General features: G+C 56.7%; 1 protein-coding gene across 2 annotated transcripts in view; it reads left to right on the top strand.

Annotated features, from left to right (window-relative positions):
* The window catches only part of ABLIM2 (actin binding LIM protein family member 2), a 133,141-nt gene extending 120,964 nt beyond the window's left edge, over positions 1-12,177 (top strand). For both annotated transcript variants that reach the window (XM_059166089.1, XM_059166081.1), the window contains exons 21-22: positions 60-140; positions 10,329-12,177. In XM_059166089.1, the coding sequence (XP_059022072.1) occupies positions 60-140; positions 10,329-10,442 (195 nt within the window). In that variant the 3' untranslated portion in view covers positions 10,443-12,177. The remainder of the gene's footprint in view (positions 1-59; positions 141-10,328) is intronic.
* Positions 12,178-16,479: the final 4,302 nt, after the last annotated feature.

Here is a 16,479-nt window from a genome sequence, read left to right as displayed (position 1 = left end):
TTTTGGTCCCGGCCCACGCCTGCTTCCTGGGGTGAACCTGCAGCTTCCTCTCCCCACAGATCTATCCTTATGATGCCCTCATTGTCACCAACCGAATTCGTGTCAAACTGCCCAAGGACGTGGACCGGACCCGGCTGGAGGTAGGAGGGCATCTCCAGGGGTGGGGGGCACACATTCAGGCCTGGGGGGGGGGTCCTCTGCACGCATCTGTCCCCAGCATCAGCGCTGAGCACCCCCAGTGCTCCCACGGTGGGGGCAGCATGAGGCCCACAGTGGGCTCGGAGCCAACGCCCCAAGCTGTTTCAAGGGCCTGAGAACTAAGGAGTATGCCCCAACACAGACGGCTTTCCAAGGGCTCTAACTGCGTGCTTCTGGCCAAGAAAGGCTTCGTGACAATGCCGAGTTGGTGGTGCTGGTTTTTCCCCTGGGAACTGACACTGAGAAGATGGTCACGATCTTTGGCCTCTCGTTTGGCCACGTTCATACCAAGCGAGAATAATAAGCTCATCTTTAAGTAGAGGCTTTGAAGGCCCAGAGGGTGTCAGCTCAGAGGAGATATTGGGATGATATTTGTTGACTGAAAGGACTTGCAATGAGCCATGGTCCCGTGGGCCGACCTGCAGGACTCAGTCCCCCCATTGTCGTCCTGTCGGATAATCACTGTCCCTGCACGGGATCTCCCCTCCCGAGCCCTGTCAGCCACCATTTTGCTGGGCAGTGTGGGGTCTGGAGTCTCCTGGGGACCCAGGGCTGGCCCTGCCCCCATCTGTGCCCCAGGGCTGGGCCCCCCGGGAGGCTCAGGGAACATCTGAGGCCAAGTGTGTGTCCAGCCAGGGCGGGAGTCGCCAGACCGCCCTTCTGGGAGGGAATCGTAGGAGGGGCGCCCAGCCAGAGCGGGAAGGGCTGCCAGGAAAAGTCGGGAGGCCAGGCGCATCTGTATGGGACTGCCACCTAAGAGGGGATGGCTGGCAGCCCCGGCAGGGAGCACTGGGGTAGAGGGAGGGAGGCACGTCCGCTGCTCAGGAAGAAATACAGGGCTGGCCTTTGAAGGAGGGATAGGACTCTCACCAGCAAAGAAGGGAGAGCAGGGAAGGGGCTTTCCAGGCCAAGGGACCCACAAGTAAAGGCTTCAAGGAGTGGGTGTGGGGGGGGGGGCACCTGCAGGTTGTCCCCAGGCAGGAAGGAAGCCTCACAGTGATGCTGGTCAGCCACCGATTTCCCCACACTATCTGACCTTGATGTGTGCGCCTCCAGATGAACATACAGCTTCTACAGAGGGGGTCTCTGGGGTCGTCACTCACAGCCGGGAACAGCAGCCCTCAGTGGGAGTAACGGTGGTGGGAGAGGGTCTAGGGATGCTGGTGTGGCTGTAGCCTTGGGCAGAGATACATCCATGTGGAACTTTCCTGTTGCAAGTGACCCAAAGTGACTCAAGCAAAAAGGGCCTAACCAGCTCATAGGGTTGAGCGGTCCCCCCAGGGCTGGCTCGGTCCTGCCTTGGGATCAGATTCCTTAGGGGAATCTTCGGGGTGCCTGCTGTGGGGGAGACGGGGTTCTGGGAGGCCTCAGTATGGGGTTCAGATATGAGAATCCCCACTTGCTCCGCAGCGGACATGCTCTTTGCCTCCTGCTCAGTGGAGTCCTTGTTAGTCGTGTGGTCATGTCCCCAGCCTGGAGGGTGCCTGTTTGCTGTGTGTTTTTGTTCCTTGAAGGGCCAAGCCCTGTGGGCTGGTTGCCTCATGGAGAGAGCTGAGCCTAGAACAAGATGCCCGGGGTTCCTGGGGCCTGGGGCCAGGAGCTCGTTAGGACTAGCCGTTTCCCTCTAGGGACTAGGTTGCCCTTTAAATGACACCCCCTTTTCTTTTTGCTAAATATCAGATAAAAGGTGCAAAATAGTGGTTAGTGCCTCTAAATACTTCCTTTGAGCAAACTCGGAGGACAGGGTCATGGGTTTAATCATGCATTCTCCAAGAACACACCCAAGGGTGCGTCTCTGTATTCACTCTCCTGTCATCCCCGCCAAACCGGAAGGCAAGCTGGAAATGTTTCCAGCGGTGGGGAACGTCCCACATTCTTCTGGGCTGGAGCTGGGAGGTGAGCCAGGAATGGTCTAGGAGGGGCTGTATCCCAGCAGGACAGGAGGGCCCCTGATGTTTTTATTTCAGGGGAGAGAGCTTTATTTTTAATATAAAAACATTTTATAACTCTTGTAGAACTCCAGAAAAATGCAAAGAAGAAGGCAAACATCACACGGAATTCCCCCACCAAGTTATAACTCCTGTTGGCCCCACGCTGGTGGACATGATTCTGATCTCTTTTGGCACAAATACCCAAAATTGCTGAATTCCATTTTTGATGAGTAGCTTCATACTGTTTATGGAATTTGATATCAGCTTTTTTCTTTTAAGATTTTATTTATTCATTTGACAGAGAGAGATCACAAGTAGGCAGAGAGGCAGACCGAGAGAGAAAGGAGGAAGCAGGCTCTCCGCGGAGCAGAGAGCCCGATGCAGGGCTCCATCCCAGGACCCTGGGACTATGACCTGAGCCAAAGGCAGAGGCCTTAGCCCACTGAGCCACCCAGGTGCCCCCTGATATCAGCTTTTTAAAAAAGATTTTATTTATTCATTTATTGGGGGGAGCAGCGTGAGCACAAGCAAGGGAAGCAGCAGAGGGAGAGGGAGAAGCAGGCTCAGTCACGTTCTTGACTCTTGCTCCCAGAATGCTTAGCTGACTCTCTCCTTCATTTGATGACTATGTTTCAGGCCCTGAGCTGGGTCCTGGGATGTGTGATGAGCAGACACAGGCCTGAGCTCTGCCTTCCCAGACTCAGTCTGATGCAGGAGGCAGAATCAACCAACTGATAACCCAAATGAGTATGTGATAAGGGTTCTAAAGGGGAGGAACATGGGCCATCAACAGTGGGTAAAAGTTAACTGGGAAAAAGGAAGTAACTGGGTAAAAGGAAATGTGTTGGGGTGTGTGTGTGTGTGTGTGTGTGTGTGTCCATATATGCATGTGTTTAAGGTGAGGGAGGCCCACAGAAAGAAAATTCCAGGAAGAGCAGCCAGTATGTGCAAAGACCCTGGGGCAGGAAGCCACAGGAGCTCTTTGAGGAAGAACTTTAGGAGGCTAAGGTGTCTGTACTTGAGCAGGGTGAAGGTAAGAATGGGCCCAGGTCTTGCCAGGCTCGGGCCACGTTAAGCAGTTTGGATTTTAGTCTTAAGGACAATGGCTTTTAATTTGAGGGACTTCCTGATCAGATTTGTAATTCAAAACAGCAGCCAGGCTGCACCGTGAAGCCCAGACTGGCCCTGTAGGTGCAGGGACACTGGGAAGCAATGGAGTCATCCAGGCAAGAGATGCGGGCATCTTGGACAGTGTGGTGGCAGTGCCGAGGCGCACAGTGGGTGGATTTGGGTTTTGGGCACTATTTGGGACGTCAAGGTGGCAGGACTGAGTCATGGAGCGTGCAGTGTGGCGAGGGGCAGGGACACATTTAGAGTCACTCCAGGGTGTTGGCATGGGGTGGTGGCTGTGCTGGTGGTCCCTGGATGGAGTGGGATGTGCCGGGACCCTAACAATCACAGACACGATGGGGCTTCGCTGGGGGAATTCAGGATGCTTAGCCTTGCAAAATGAAAGGGGCCTAATAGGAGCCCGTAGCACAGAGCCCGTAGGTATTCTGAGATATTGGTGCCATTTGGGGGAAGAATGGCTGTCCTCCGCAGCTCAGGAAGTATGGTTCCAGGGACGTGTGGTCAGAGGAACCATGTAACCCCGATAGGCAGGCAGGCTTCCCAGGAGACCCATCAGGGGCCCGGCTGAGTGCCATTCCTGAGATCCAGGGCTCTCTGTCCTAGAGGTTCTGGACCCTGGCTCCTGTCCCAAGGGCTGACCTGAAGACCTCATGCATTGGAGGCTCTCACATCCTTCCTGCATTTGGAAGTTACCCTCTGAGGATTTGCTTCTAAGAGCTTCCAGGAGCCTTGACTGTCCCTGGGCAGAATCAGATATCCTGGGGCCACTCCCTGCACATCTCTGCCCAGCATTTGCCAGAAGACATCACTGTTCTGTTCATACACCAGTGTCTTGTTGCACGAGGATGGCATCCCGGGGAAGAAAGGGCACACTTAGCATCAGGATGTCCTGGCGGGTGTGCCCTGCTCCTCAGTCCTCACTGAGGGACATTCTGCTGTGTAGGTAGAACGCTGTATCAGCCAAGTCCTCCAGAGAGACAGAGCCAGTGGGAGATAAAGAGGGGAGCACGCAGACACGAGCATGGCCGTTTATTTTCAGAAACTGGCTTGAGTAGTCATGGGGGCAGGCAGGTCTGAAATCTGTAGGGCAGGCTGATGTGCTGGAGACCCAGGCCCGAGCTGACACTTCGAAGCAGAATTTCTTTCCCGGGAAGCAGGCAGGTTTTGCTCTCAAGGCCTCCAGCAGATGGGATGAGCCCCCCGCCCTGTCCCTGTTACTGAGGCTAAACTTTACTAACATGAACCACATCTACAGAATGTCTTCCTAGCAGCCCCAAGATTAGGGTTTGGCCAAAGAGCCAGGCACCATGCCTGGCGAGGCTGGGACAGAAAGGGTAGTTATCCAGGGAAGCCACCGAGAGAATGGGAACAAAAGGGGCTTCTAGTCCAGCCGGGGCCTGGGGGCTGACCCAGGGAGTCCCTGGAGGACCCTCCAGACTCGCCATCTTCTCTCCAGGGTTTGCAAGTGCTCAAGTCAGCAGGGAGTCTGTGGCTTCCGGACTGCCCCCACCAGACCTTGAGGCTGAATGCACTCCTGAGTTTGCCCCAGCAGTAAGAACCCAAGTCAGAATGCGACTGGAAAGGAAGGACCCTGCAGTTAAGAATGTGTCCTTTGTTTAAACTCATCCAACTGGTCTAGTGAGAACCTGATAGACTGATGGCAGCCGCTGAGAGCGAGAGCGTGCCCAGCGCATGGGCGTGGGCTGCACCAGAATCTGGCATCTTGGGGGCTCCCAGGTCCGAGGCTGAGCAGTGCTCCCAGGCCAGGCCGAGGGGCAGAGCTTGCAAGGGTGGAGGATGGTGAGCGAAGAGGGAACCACAGGGGAGAGTGGGGTACGCAGACCCCGTGGAGAGGGGAGGAGGTTGGGAGACAGTAGGACAGGGATAGGGGGAACAGACATTTGGATTCAGGGATACACGTGACCAACCCAGATCGTCCCTGGAGGAGGGAGGGAGGGAGACTGGGCTAAAGGGGCAGGCCCATGCCCACCCTCGTGGAGCTGGGAGCCGGATGAGGTCATCAGTAACCAGGTCAGCAGGGGCCTGATTGGCTAGGGCAACACGGGAAGGCTCCCTGGAGAAGCGACATTTGAGCTGGGTCATGTAGGATAAGAAGGAGCCGTTGTGCTAAGGGAGAGAAAGCACTGCAGGCCTTGGGGTGGCAAAGATCCTGACATGGTCTAGAGCCCCCTTGGAGCAGAGTGGCAGTGGGAGAGGTGGGCAAGGACACCTGGTGTGCAGGGCCTCGTGGTGCAGGGCCTCAAACCACTGGACAGCATGTCACTCCACCTGGCGTGGCCTGCGTCCCCTCCCTGCCGCATGGGCTCTGGGAGGGCTCACGGGACAGTAAGTGGAGCATTCGCAGCACTCCCCAGACAGGCCAAGCTTCATAGATAGCGGGGGCCGTTGTTGTGATGACGGGGATGAGCTCGGTCCTCCTGTGAAAAGCGGCCCCTCGCTGGCCCAGGAGAGGCAGGCTGAGCAAACCTGCGGCCTGAGCCCCCTACCCCAGCCCCGGGCTGCCGACATGGGTGCATGGGCTGGCCTTGCCTCATGGGATGGGCAGAAGGAACGGCTGAGGGTCAGCCGGGCCCCTCCCAGGAGAACCACTGAGCTTAGAGAAGTGAGGGGCTGCTGGAAGTGCCCGGCGGGGTGAAGGCCACAGGAGGGCAGACTGGTCACAGCGTGGGGCAGAGGGGGCATGGCCCCGAGGGGGGGGCTCTGGCCACTGGGCCCCCTCTAAGCTCCCTGGTCCAGACCTACAGCTTCCTGGCTGTGTGACCTTGGGCAAGGCCCATGCCCTCTCTGAGCCAGGGTTTCCTGGGGCAATAAAAGGAGGAGAATCTCAGGATGTGAGCATGGCAGCAGGTGCAGTGAAGGCTTTCAGCTCAGCCTGACTCACCGTCCTCGGTCAGTGCAGGAGAATTGTGCAGTTTGCCTCCTACACCGGGGTGCTGGCGTGGGCCTCATGGTGTCCACGGAGCTCCCTGACACTGGACACCAAGACTGTATGAGAGATGTGTTTCTACCGGGATGGGCTGCTTCACCCATGTTACCCAGAAAAAGCTGGGGATTTCTGCCACCAAAGGGATAGCTTAGATGGCCAGGCTTCAGGATAGCTCAGGCAGGCCTGAGTTGGGCCCTCATTCCATAGGAAGCTCTGGGCAACTGCCGGGCTGAGCCGCACAGTGGTCTGGGAGCACAGTGGTCTGGGAGCACAGTGCTCTGGGCCCCCAGGCGGAGTTCCAACGTGCCCTTTGCAGGCTCTGTGACACCGAAGCATCTCCTGCCTACAGCTAGGTCTGCAGCCTTGCAGAAAGGAGGTAACTATGGGAGTGGCCTGTGCCTCGCACACCGACCACTCATGGCTTTTCTCTCTGTGGGAAGATGTATGCGCGTCGGAGGTCTCCTCGGATGAGCTCCTGCAGCGGGCAGGTGGTTGGTCCTTATGACTCACATGTTCGGGGAGCCTCCACCAAGGGCACCAGATCAGAGTGAAGTCAGAGGTTCGTTTCCCTCAGAAAACCCCCTTCTAGTCCCAAGAGACTGGCAGAAAGATCATTAATGCTTTATAAGGCAATGAGGCTTCTGGGTCACAGGTATCCCATTAACAGGGCCCTCCTGGATCATCCCACAGCCCTCACTGGGACCCAACTCCCTAACTCTGCCCTCAGTGACATCGCAGTGGCAGCTTGAAACTGGGGCTAGTGTGAGAACGAGGTGTGGGGAGCTTGTGGCGAGGGTACAATCAGGAGAGGCTTCCTGGAGGAGCCGCGGTCCATGGCCAGGTCTGAGCAGTGAGCACATATGTGAGTATGCCACGTTGCAGAAATGGTCTCCCCAGGGGCACTTCTTGGGGAGCCCAGGGCACTCCAGGAATGAGGCTGTGTCAGAATGAAGCCAAGCCACCCCTCTACAAAGGTGTCCCACCCTGGGCTTCCTCCCTACTCGCTCAGAAAGGAGCTTGGCCATGCCTGACTTTGGCAAGCGCCTGGGGGTTGGGCTGCCCCTCCTCCTGGGGAGCTAGGGCCAGGGGAGTTGGCCTGGGGCCAGAAAGCTGGCTTCCGCCCCTGGGGTGAGCTGTGCCCCACCTGTCCTACCTGCCATGAGGTACGGGGTGAAGGAAGATACTACGCTCCTGAGTAGACTCAGGAGACCACTTCTGCAAGGTGGCAGGGGCCCTACGTGCTTTTCTGGGGGTCTGCTGACATACGACCCCTCCGGGCAAGTGTCATGCAGGGACCTCCCGCCCAGGAGACAGGCCCCCTGGGACTCCGGTCCTGGCTCCATTCTGGTCCAGCTGCGCCTTGTGACCTGACTTGGGTTACGATTCTAGAAAATGGGAAGAAGCACATCTGGGTCTTCATGTGCTCTTCCACCTTTCGAATGTCAGCCCCTCCGGCTCACTGCTCAGACCTGGCCGTGGATGGCGGCTCCTCCAGGAAGCCTCTCCTGATTGTACCCTCACCACAAAGTCCCAGAGCCCCCAGGCCTCCTTCTCACACCAACCCCAGTTTCAAGCCCCATGACCCTGAGCAAGTTTATCTCGAATGCCTCAGCTGCTTCTCACCTAGGTGGCAGGGGAGACGCATCAGGGCGAGCTCCCCTCTTTCTCCTAAGCCCACCCTGTCTTCCCTGCTCGCCGTAGGCTCCTGGGGGCAGCAGGAATGTGGGACTGCATCATCAAGATTAAGTACACATCGCACCCCGGGCCCCCACAGGGAGCCCAAAAGGCGGGAGCCAGCCTTGAATATTTTCAGGGCTGGGTCGGGCCTCCTGCCCGAGGACAGACCAGCCGCCCCCAGTAGCCCGCTTGTGTTCAGGCACTGGGCATGCACCATACCAGCTCCTCTGGCCCTCCGGTCTGCCCGACTCTCTCCTGCCACTGCTCCATCACATGTCCCCAGAGTACAGGTCCTGAGGGTGTGCCTTTCCGTGGCCACTGGACCTGGGCTCTTTCCGATGCACTTCCCAGGCCAGCTTGGTGCCAAGGGTGCAGGTGAGCTGCGTGGGACCTGCAGGGACAGGGCTCTCTGCCTCCCCCGGCTCCCCCAGGACGTCTCCCAGCTGCCACAGTCCCCCTTGTCCTGGGTGGGGTGGGCCCCTAGGCTTGAGCACACAGTCCCCCCTCGGCACTGTCCTCCCACTGCTGGGGTGCCATGCCTCCCGCTCATCCCCCTCCTGCGTATCCCCAACCTGACGACCTCCTCAAATGGCTCAGCCTGGAGGTCCCCGCCTACTCAGCAGGGCCACCTGGGGGCATCTCTTGGGTCATCCACTGAGGACAGCATGGAGAAAGTGAGACGCCCTCCCCCGACGCCAGCTTCGGGCTCTGGACAATCCCTGGATCCCTTGCACGGCTGTCTGCTCCCCCAGGGGCCTGGGATCCTGTCCCAGCCAGGCCACTGGTCGGTGCTGAGAGCAGGGGACATAGTTTGGCTCTTGTCCTGTCCTCTTCACATTGCGGTTGCCCCACAGTGATGGGGAAGGTTGTGATTTGGTACCTAGAAGTGGGGTGCTGTTGTCTGATGACAATTCCGTGTCTCCATGGACTGGCTGTGAGCCCCATGGCATGCTGGTGTCCGTGCCATGTGGACAGTTCATTTCTGCGGCACGCCAGGATCTCTCCCTGTGCTCAAGCTCAAGAGAGCAGTGGGCAGCCAGCCCCTTTCCGGCAGAGTCTCGCTGGATTGGGGTGTTTGTGTGTGTGTGTGTGTGCGTGTGTTTCTGTGTGTGTCTATGTATCTCTGTGTGTATGTGTGTTCTGTGTCTGTGTGTGTGTATCTATGCATCTCTGTGTCTATGTGTGTCTGTGTGTGTGCTTGGGGGTCTCTCTGTGTCTGTATGTGTGTCCACGTACCTGTGTGTTCATGTGTCCATGTGTCTCTGTGTGTGTGTCTGTGTGTCCACGTATCTCTGTGTCCACATATCTCTGTGTCCGTGTGTCTGTGTCTCTGTGTGTATCTGTGAGTCTCTGTGTCAGTGTGTGTGCTGAGTGTCTCTGTGTATGTGTGTGTGTGTGTGTGTGTGTGTGTGTGTGTCTGTGTGTCTGTGTGTCTGTGTGTGTGTCTGTGTGTCCGTGTGTGCGTGCACATGAATGCACTGAGTATTCGGGGCCCTGATTCAACGAGGAGGCCCTTCGGTGACTCACAGGAGACTGAGTGCAGTCCTGGGTTCCCTCCTCCGGATCACGCCGACATCCGGCTCTAAAACCCGCTGCCTACCGCACGGATATAGGGACTTTTGTGAAGCCACGAACAGTCAGCATGGGTGTCTGTGCTTTTCCTAGTTCACCAAATGTCTTCACCTCTGTTTCTCTCTGGACCATCACAACCCTTAGGATGAGTAGTTTTGTTTTAAAGTCAAGGAAACCGCATGGGTGGGAGTGACAAGAATTGTTCACTTTCATTGTAAAATTCCTGTCACATTCACCCCGTGTGCAGCCACCTCCTCAATCAAGTTCTGGAATGTTTTCATCCCCCTGAAAGGAAATGCTGCCCGTCGAGCAGTCTCTCCCCACTCCCGTCCATCCCCAGCCCCTGGCAGCCACTTCGTCTTGGTCCCTGTGGATTGCCCCTTCCTGAAGCTTCGCAGAAACAGAACCACACACTCTGGGGCCCTTTGCATTCAGCCTCCTTCCCCGGCCTTCCTGTCGCATGTCTTAACCGCGTTGCCCTGTGCATCAGGCCTTCGCGGCTTCTCGTGGATGGAATGTGCTCCACGCTGTGTGCACGGACCCCACTTAGGCAGCTGGGTATTTCGTGTTGTGGCCACTGGGGGTAATTCTGCAAATGGGGGTGCACAGGAGGACCCTGTGTGAGTCCTGTTCGGTCGGGCCCCTAAGCAAGTCTCTTTCTCTAGGCTCAGTGACCAGCGCTGCAGCGTGGGAATAGTAGGGATGCAGAGGGAACACAGGGAACTAGATGGCCCCATAGGGCACATGGGGGGGGGCATGGCCGCCTGGACGCCGATCCTGCCTGCGGACAGCCCAGCAGCACGGAGCTGGTCTTGCAGCACGCGTTGCAGAGCTGATCACTGCTCCCCTCTGGGTTTTCCTGTGGTTTGCAGAGGCACCTGTCGCCCGAGGATTTCCAGGAAGTGTTTGGGATGAGCATGGAAGAGTTTGACCGCCTGGCCCTCTGGAAGAGGAATGACCTCAAGAAGAAAGCCCTGCTGTTTTGAGTGCCACCAGCGTGTGTGACCACGTGCACGCCTGGCGGCAGAGCACGGGACGCCTGGCGAGAACCACAAAAACCCCTCCTATTGCACCTGGCTCTGGCTTCTCTGTGTCCATGGGGGGGGCGGGCGGTGGGCCCCTGGAGAGGGCTGGGCTGGAGGCCGGGCAGGAGGAGGTCCCAGAGCCGGTGCGACCTCTGTTTCCGCCAGCAATGCTCCTGCCCCTGGTTCAGAGCCCAGATGCCTTGCTTTGCACGGCTCCTTCCCCGCTGTTGCTTGGCGTCAAGGAGACGCTGCAAAGTAGTGGTCCCAGGAGATCAAGGGACATTTACACGGGGTGTAGCCCGCCTTCCCAAACCCCTGTGCAGTGCCCTAGCCCCCCGCACGAGGCCCTGGGGGCACAGAGGTGCCTGGGACTTGGGATTTCAGGAGGTTGGTCGATGACAGTCGCTGACACAATCACAGACAGATGGGCGTCTGGCTCCCAGGGTCTGCTCGCCCCCCACCCATTCGCTTAGCCCCCCAACCCGGGGGGAGGCACAGCCTTGTGCACAGACAGACCAGGCCAGGGAGGGGGCCGCAGAGCGCCCAGGGCTGCATGAAGTCAAGCGTGGGGTGCACGATTTTTGCAACCGCTTGTGACGCATCTGTTTTTAGGGACAAACGTCAGCCTGACAGGGTACCTTCGGCCAGGGCCCTCCATGCACTGCATTTTTCTTCCGAATCATCCCCTGGATGCCTAAATGATATCTTTAAAGTGACACAGAAGTTTTTATTTTATTAAAGAGCATAGCCTACTTAAACATAAGACGACATATATAGAGTTCCCTTGTACGGGCCTGCGGAAGGGGAATGCCTCCAGCCTTATTCTCCACTGTCCGGATCTGTGTGTTTTTGCTTTTTCGTGGGCTCCTAGCCCCTAGGGCTCCTTGCCAGTTTTCTTTCCATGGTCGTTGTTGTTGTTATTGTTGCTTTCTTTTTCACCTGTCCCACAGGTGCCCTGAAGGGCCGTCCTCGCCCGTGTGATGCTGTCTGTACGTGTAGCCGCCACTGTCCGCCTCGCTGTTACTCTCCACGTCTTGGAGAGAAAACGCCCTCTTCTGATGGCCAAAGCCCCAGAATAAAGGATTTCCATGCACCCAGCCTAATACCCAACATAGCCCTTGCCGTGCCCGTCTTTCCTGCAGTGAAACATAGTCCTCCAGGGTTGAAGCCTCGTGCGTGCCTATGCGGTCCCGAGACAGGCACCTGGCCACTGGGGAAGGAAGAGGGAGACGCCACCCTCTTCTGTCCTGTGAGGTTGGCACAGGGTCCCGCTGCAGAAGGCTAGCCACCCCCTTTACCCCCGGAAAGGCGTCCCTATCTATGATGAGGCACGGGAAGTGCTAACGCCTATCACAGGATGCTTGTAATGTGGGTGGAAAGATTTACGAAACACTGGGAAGGTGTCACCCAAGTCTGCTCCCCTGTCTCCTGCAGAGCTGTGTCTTTCTGTGTGTCCTGGCCGTCCCGTCTGTGAGTCAGCGTGACTCTGATCCCTCCAGCCCCACCACACACCCCATTGCACACCGGCTTCCCACCAGCCCGGCTCGGCCAGGGAGGCAAGTTTCTGGCACTTGATACACTTCCTTCCCTTTAGCAATCTGAGCCCCGTGCAAATGGAAACCCCCGTTTTTTCATTAGTGCAATGTCCCGTCAGCTCCCAGGGGAGCCCGGAAAAATAAAGGACGGTGTACCCTAATTCGTGAAAGTGAAAGCCACTTTGCCGCGTGTGTCATTTCTCAGCACACAGGCCCCCTTCTGCTGATGGCGCATGAGGAGAGTTTCTGTGGAAAGCAGCAGCACCCCACAGGGCAGGGGAGGCTTTCCGACCAAAGTCTTGACAGTGAGGAAGCATTCCTAGTGGCCGATGAAGGGAAGGGCATTCAGGCTGAGGGAACAGCAGGAGCAGACACACTGAGTGGCAGTTAGCCTCCCAGGTTCTGGAAACTTCCGGAGCTGGTTATGGCTGGAGCACAGGGCTCAGGAAGGGAAGAAAATGCAGGTTGGTCTCCCATGCGGGAGGGTGCTGCTGGTCTGCCCCACCATGGTCACCCCTGCTGTCCTGGGATTAAATGTTTCCTGATCTGCTCAGATTCCAATAACAAAATTCCATCAACTGGGTGGGTGTCTTAAATGACAAACACTGATTTCTTATAGTTGTGGGATCTGGAAGCCCAAGACCAGGTGCAGGGGGATTGGGTTCTAGTGACAGCCTGTTGCTGTCTTGCAGATGCCTGCCTCTTGCTGTGTCCTCATTGGCAGACACAGACGCTTTTCATCCAGCTCTTCCCCCTTCAAGGGCATGGTCCCCTCGTGAGGGCCCCACCCTCTTGGCCTCATCACCTCTCCAAGGCCCCATCACATAGGGACAGTTAGGGCTTCCTCATATGAATCTGGGGGACACAGACCTTATAGCCCCCTCTAGTCTCATCCCAGTGAACGCAATGGCTCTTGTGAACTTCTGGGTATCCCCCAGAAGGCAGGCCACACATATATTGTCTGCCCATCTTGGTAAACGTCATGACTGTACACACCCCCCCACCATTATGCAAGTCAGAAGTGGGTGCGCTTCTCTCCCAAGGACCACCCCCAGAAGTCCTGGTTCCATGGCACTGTCCGTTGGACTCTCTCCAGCTCCGCAGACATGGTCATGGGCTCCTTCCCACCCAAAGCATTCACAGCCTGGAAGCTGGTACTCTAACCCAATGGCCCCGGGACACAGCATGCACCTGGCCCATCCCAGGTTGTCCGGGGCACATGGTCACACAGAACGCACTGGGTCCACTCTCACCCCTCCCTGGACAGACACAGCAGCTCCCAGCAGGCTGTTCTCAGCTGACAGCCAGGCTCCCCACTCAGCACCCCGCTCCCTATGAGGTTTTGGGGTCTGTCCCGTATGCCACAGTTCTGCAACCTTTCTTTGAGTTCCCTAAGGGAGCAAGTCTTGAGCTTCCACATGGGCCCTCCTTCCTCGAAGGTGAGGCCCCTCTCTCCCTTCCCAGTTCAGCTCAGAAGTTGCCACGTCACACAAGCCCCTTGCCGGCTCTTTAGGGAATCCGCACCCCACCGGTGCCAGGATTCATCATGCCCGCCTGCTGTCCCCGTCCCCACACTAGCCTCTGTCTGTTGACTCTTTGCCTCCACCACCTGTAAAGCCAGGAGGGCTGATGGTTTTATCAACCATGCTCTGAGACGTGTGGTTAGAATACTTGGTCATGAGACGGGCTCGTTGGGACACAGGGCTGACACCAGGCTAGTCCTTAGTCCCCAGACTTCCCTCCAAAGGGGAAACCCATCTACTACTAAGTGAAACCTGGATCATTGAAGAACTAGCTCCCATCCCTGTTGTTTTCCCCTCCCCAACCCCCACCTTCTGGATGGAAGAAATCTTGGGGCCATGGAGGTGGCCCACCTGTGTTGCGAGTTCTGGCCCCCAGCACAGCCCCTCCTGGGAGGGGCACATCCCTAGTGAGCGCATTTCCTGCAAATTTAACAAGGAAGGGCAGCAGAGCTGCCCTGGTGGCCCCCGGAGGCTGACAGGCGATTATCGAACTAGGTTTCGTGAATAATAGACGCTCCCTTTTCTTCCATCTGAATCCAGAGGTCCAAGGAATATTCCTCAGTTAACGGTCATTTCCGAGAGCTCCCTTTAATGGCTGACAGCAATTCTCGCCTCTGCTTCTCGGGGATCCATCATTCCCTCTGGTCCATCCTGCGCTCAGGAGTCCATGGCAATCTCTCTGTAACACACACATGCCCATGCCATCCTCTGCCTGGAGACCTTCCTGGAGGACCTCTGGGGCTGGTCCCTGACTCCTTTACAAGCATCACCGGGCCACGGGCTCCCTCCCCAGACTCTTCCTTCCTCCTCCCTGATCGCTCTTGTTTCTTAAGCAGCAGCCCCCACTTCCCTCCCACTCACAATGCCCCCCTTGGCAAAGGCTCTTTCCTCTGCCTGCAATGCCCCATCTAGCAAACTCCTATTCATCCTTCAATACCCAGCAGAGACACTATCTTCTCTGCAAAGACTTCCATGATATGACCCCTCTTCCCCAAACTGTTAACATTCTTCTTTCCATCCAGATAGCCTAGTTCATCCACAGATTTTTGCTGAGCTGGGCATGACAAAACAGAGGTGAAAGAGACACTGTCCCTGACCTCAAGAACTGATTATAAACCCATGGAGGACATGTACTGTGGACTGAATTGTGTTCCTCACAAATCCACCCATGGAAACCCCCAATGTGAATATATTTGGAGATGGGGTCTAGAAGTAGGTAACTACGGTTAAATGAGCTCATAAGGGTGGGGTACAGATGTGATAGGGCTGGTGCCTTATAAGAGGAGGAAAAGAGTTTCCTAAAAGGCCCTGTGAGGGCACAGCGAGGAGATGGGTCTCTACAGGCCAAGAAGAGAACCTTCACTAAAAACCAAACCTGCTGACAGGTGATCACGGACTTCCCAACTTCCAGAACTGTGAGGAACAAATTAATGTTGTTGAAGCCCTCAGTCTGTGGTATTTTATTATGCAGTCCATCTGACAGATACAAGACGGTAAAAGGACTGGGCCACGGCAGTACGGGTAGCAAGCTCCAGGAGAATGAGGGAAGGAGCCTAGCCGGAAGCAGGTGGGTGTGTGGGAAGGTTTTCCACACCAAGTGCTGAGTCCAGAACAGTGAGTGGGAGTCTAAGAAAGAAAGACCAATGGAGCCTTGCCAGCTGAGGGCACAAAACATGCCGAGGTCGGAGGACAGGAAGCTCCAGGAGCTGCCAGTGTGGCTGGCAGGAGTAGGGGATGTGCTCCTTTCTCTGTGCTCCATAGTAGCCCGGCTGGATCTGGGTTAGGACACAGTCACCATCAGCTCATAACTACCTGTCCCCGCCACTGGGGAGATGCAGCCGTGCCCTGCCTAGAGCTGCTGGCACACGCCGTTCCCGTATAATGTGTTGGCCCCAAAGCCGTGGGATCCGCTCAGCCTCTGTGAGGGGCAGGCCCAGAGCACCAAGGCATTAAAGCATAAAGCTCCATCTGGCCCACCTTCCCTCAAGGGAATCTCTCTCCAACTTCCCTGGGCTACCAGCTCCATGCGGGCTCCTGACGGGACCCCTGGCACCAGCAAGTCCCCAGGTGCATGGACCCCGGCGGTCTACCAGCTTGCGATCCTCAGCAAGTCAAGGCCTCCGGCTGGCAAGGGCTGTCAGGAACCAGCTTTCCTGCCCCCCAATACTGCCCTCTGGTTAAGATGCTCTCGGCAAGTCCTGTGAGGCTTCTGGCGACCAGGTGGGCGGCCGAGCAGTGCCTCTTGCCTGCCTGAATGCTTTCTTACCTTCTCTGCACTAAAATGTCCTTCAAATATCTCTAAGAGTTTCTCTCCCTAGAGGAGTAGCTAAAAGGACAGCCTTTCAGCTGGGACTTATGGTTGCTCTCTGGGTTCAGATGCTCTTCCAGAGGCCAAAGAGAGGCCCTAGCACTGTGGGAGGTGGGGAGGCATCTCTCATTACTTTGGGGGGTAAGGCCGTTCCATCTGTACCTTTATCTCTTTCAATGCTGACCAGCTATGATTTCTCCCAGATTCCCAGCTCTGCTAAGGGGCGGCCCTTAGTTGCCTTATAATCAAGAGGTCACCTTTTGGGCAGTGGGTCACCCCCTTCTCTGGGACTTCCCAAACACACCTGCCAGTCCATTCTTGCCCAGGGCAGGACGGCTCTGTTGGTTTCTTTGCCTCTCAACCCATGCACCCATGTCCTCTAGCCTCCTGTAAGCTTCCCTTCCAGTGGCTTCCCTGACCAACCCATGTGCTTGTCTCTGGAAAAGAAATTATGAGGTTTGCTCTCAAAGAACTATCTCCACCCTTCTTCCTTTGCCATGGGTTATCCCGTGGAGGAGGGGTTGGGGGGGCCAGATTGGGGAGAGGGAGACTGATAAGGATGCTTTTGCATAATTCTGGGGACAGCTGCAAAGGCTGGGTGGGGGGAGGATGTGGATTCCAGAAAGGCAGCA

The sequence above is a fragment of the Mustela lutreola genome, chromosome 1 (genome assembly GCF_030435805.1).
Source record: "Mustela lutreola isolate mMusLut2 chromosome 1, mMusLut2.pri, whole genome shotgun sequence".
Classification (NCBI taxonomy): Eukaryota; Metazoa; Chordata; class Mammalia; order Carnivora; family Mustelidae; genus Mustela; species Mustela lutreola.
This window is presented reverse-complemented; position numbering and strand designations above follow the sequence as displayed.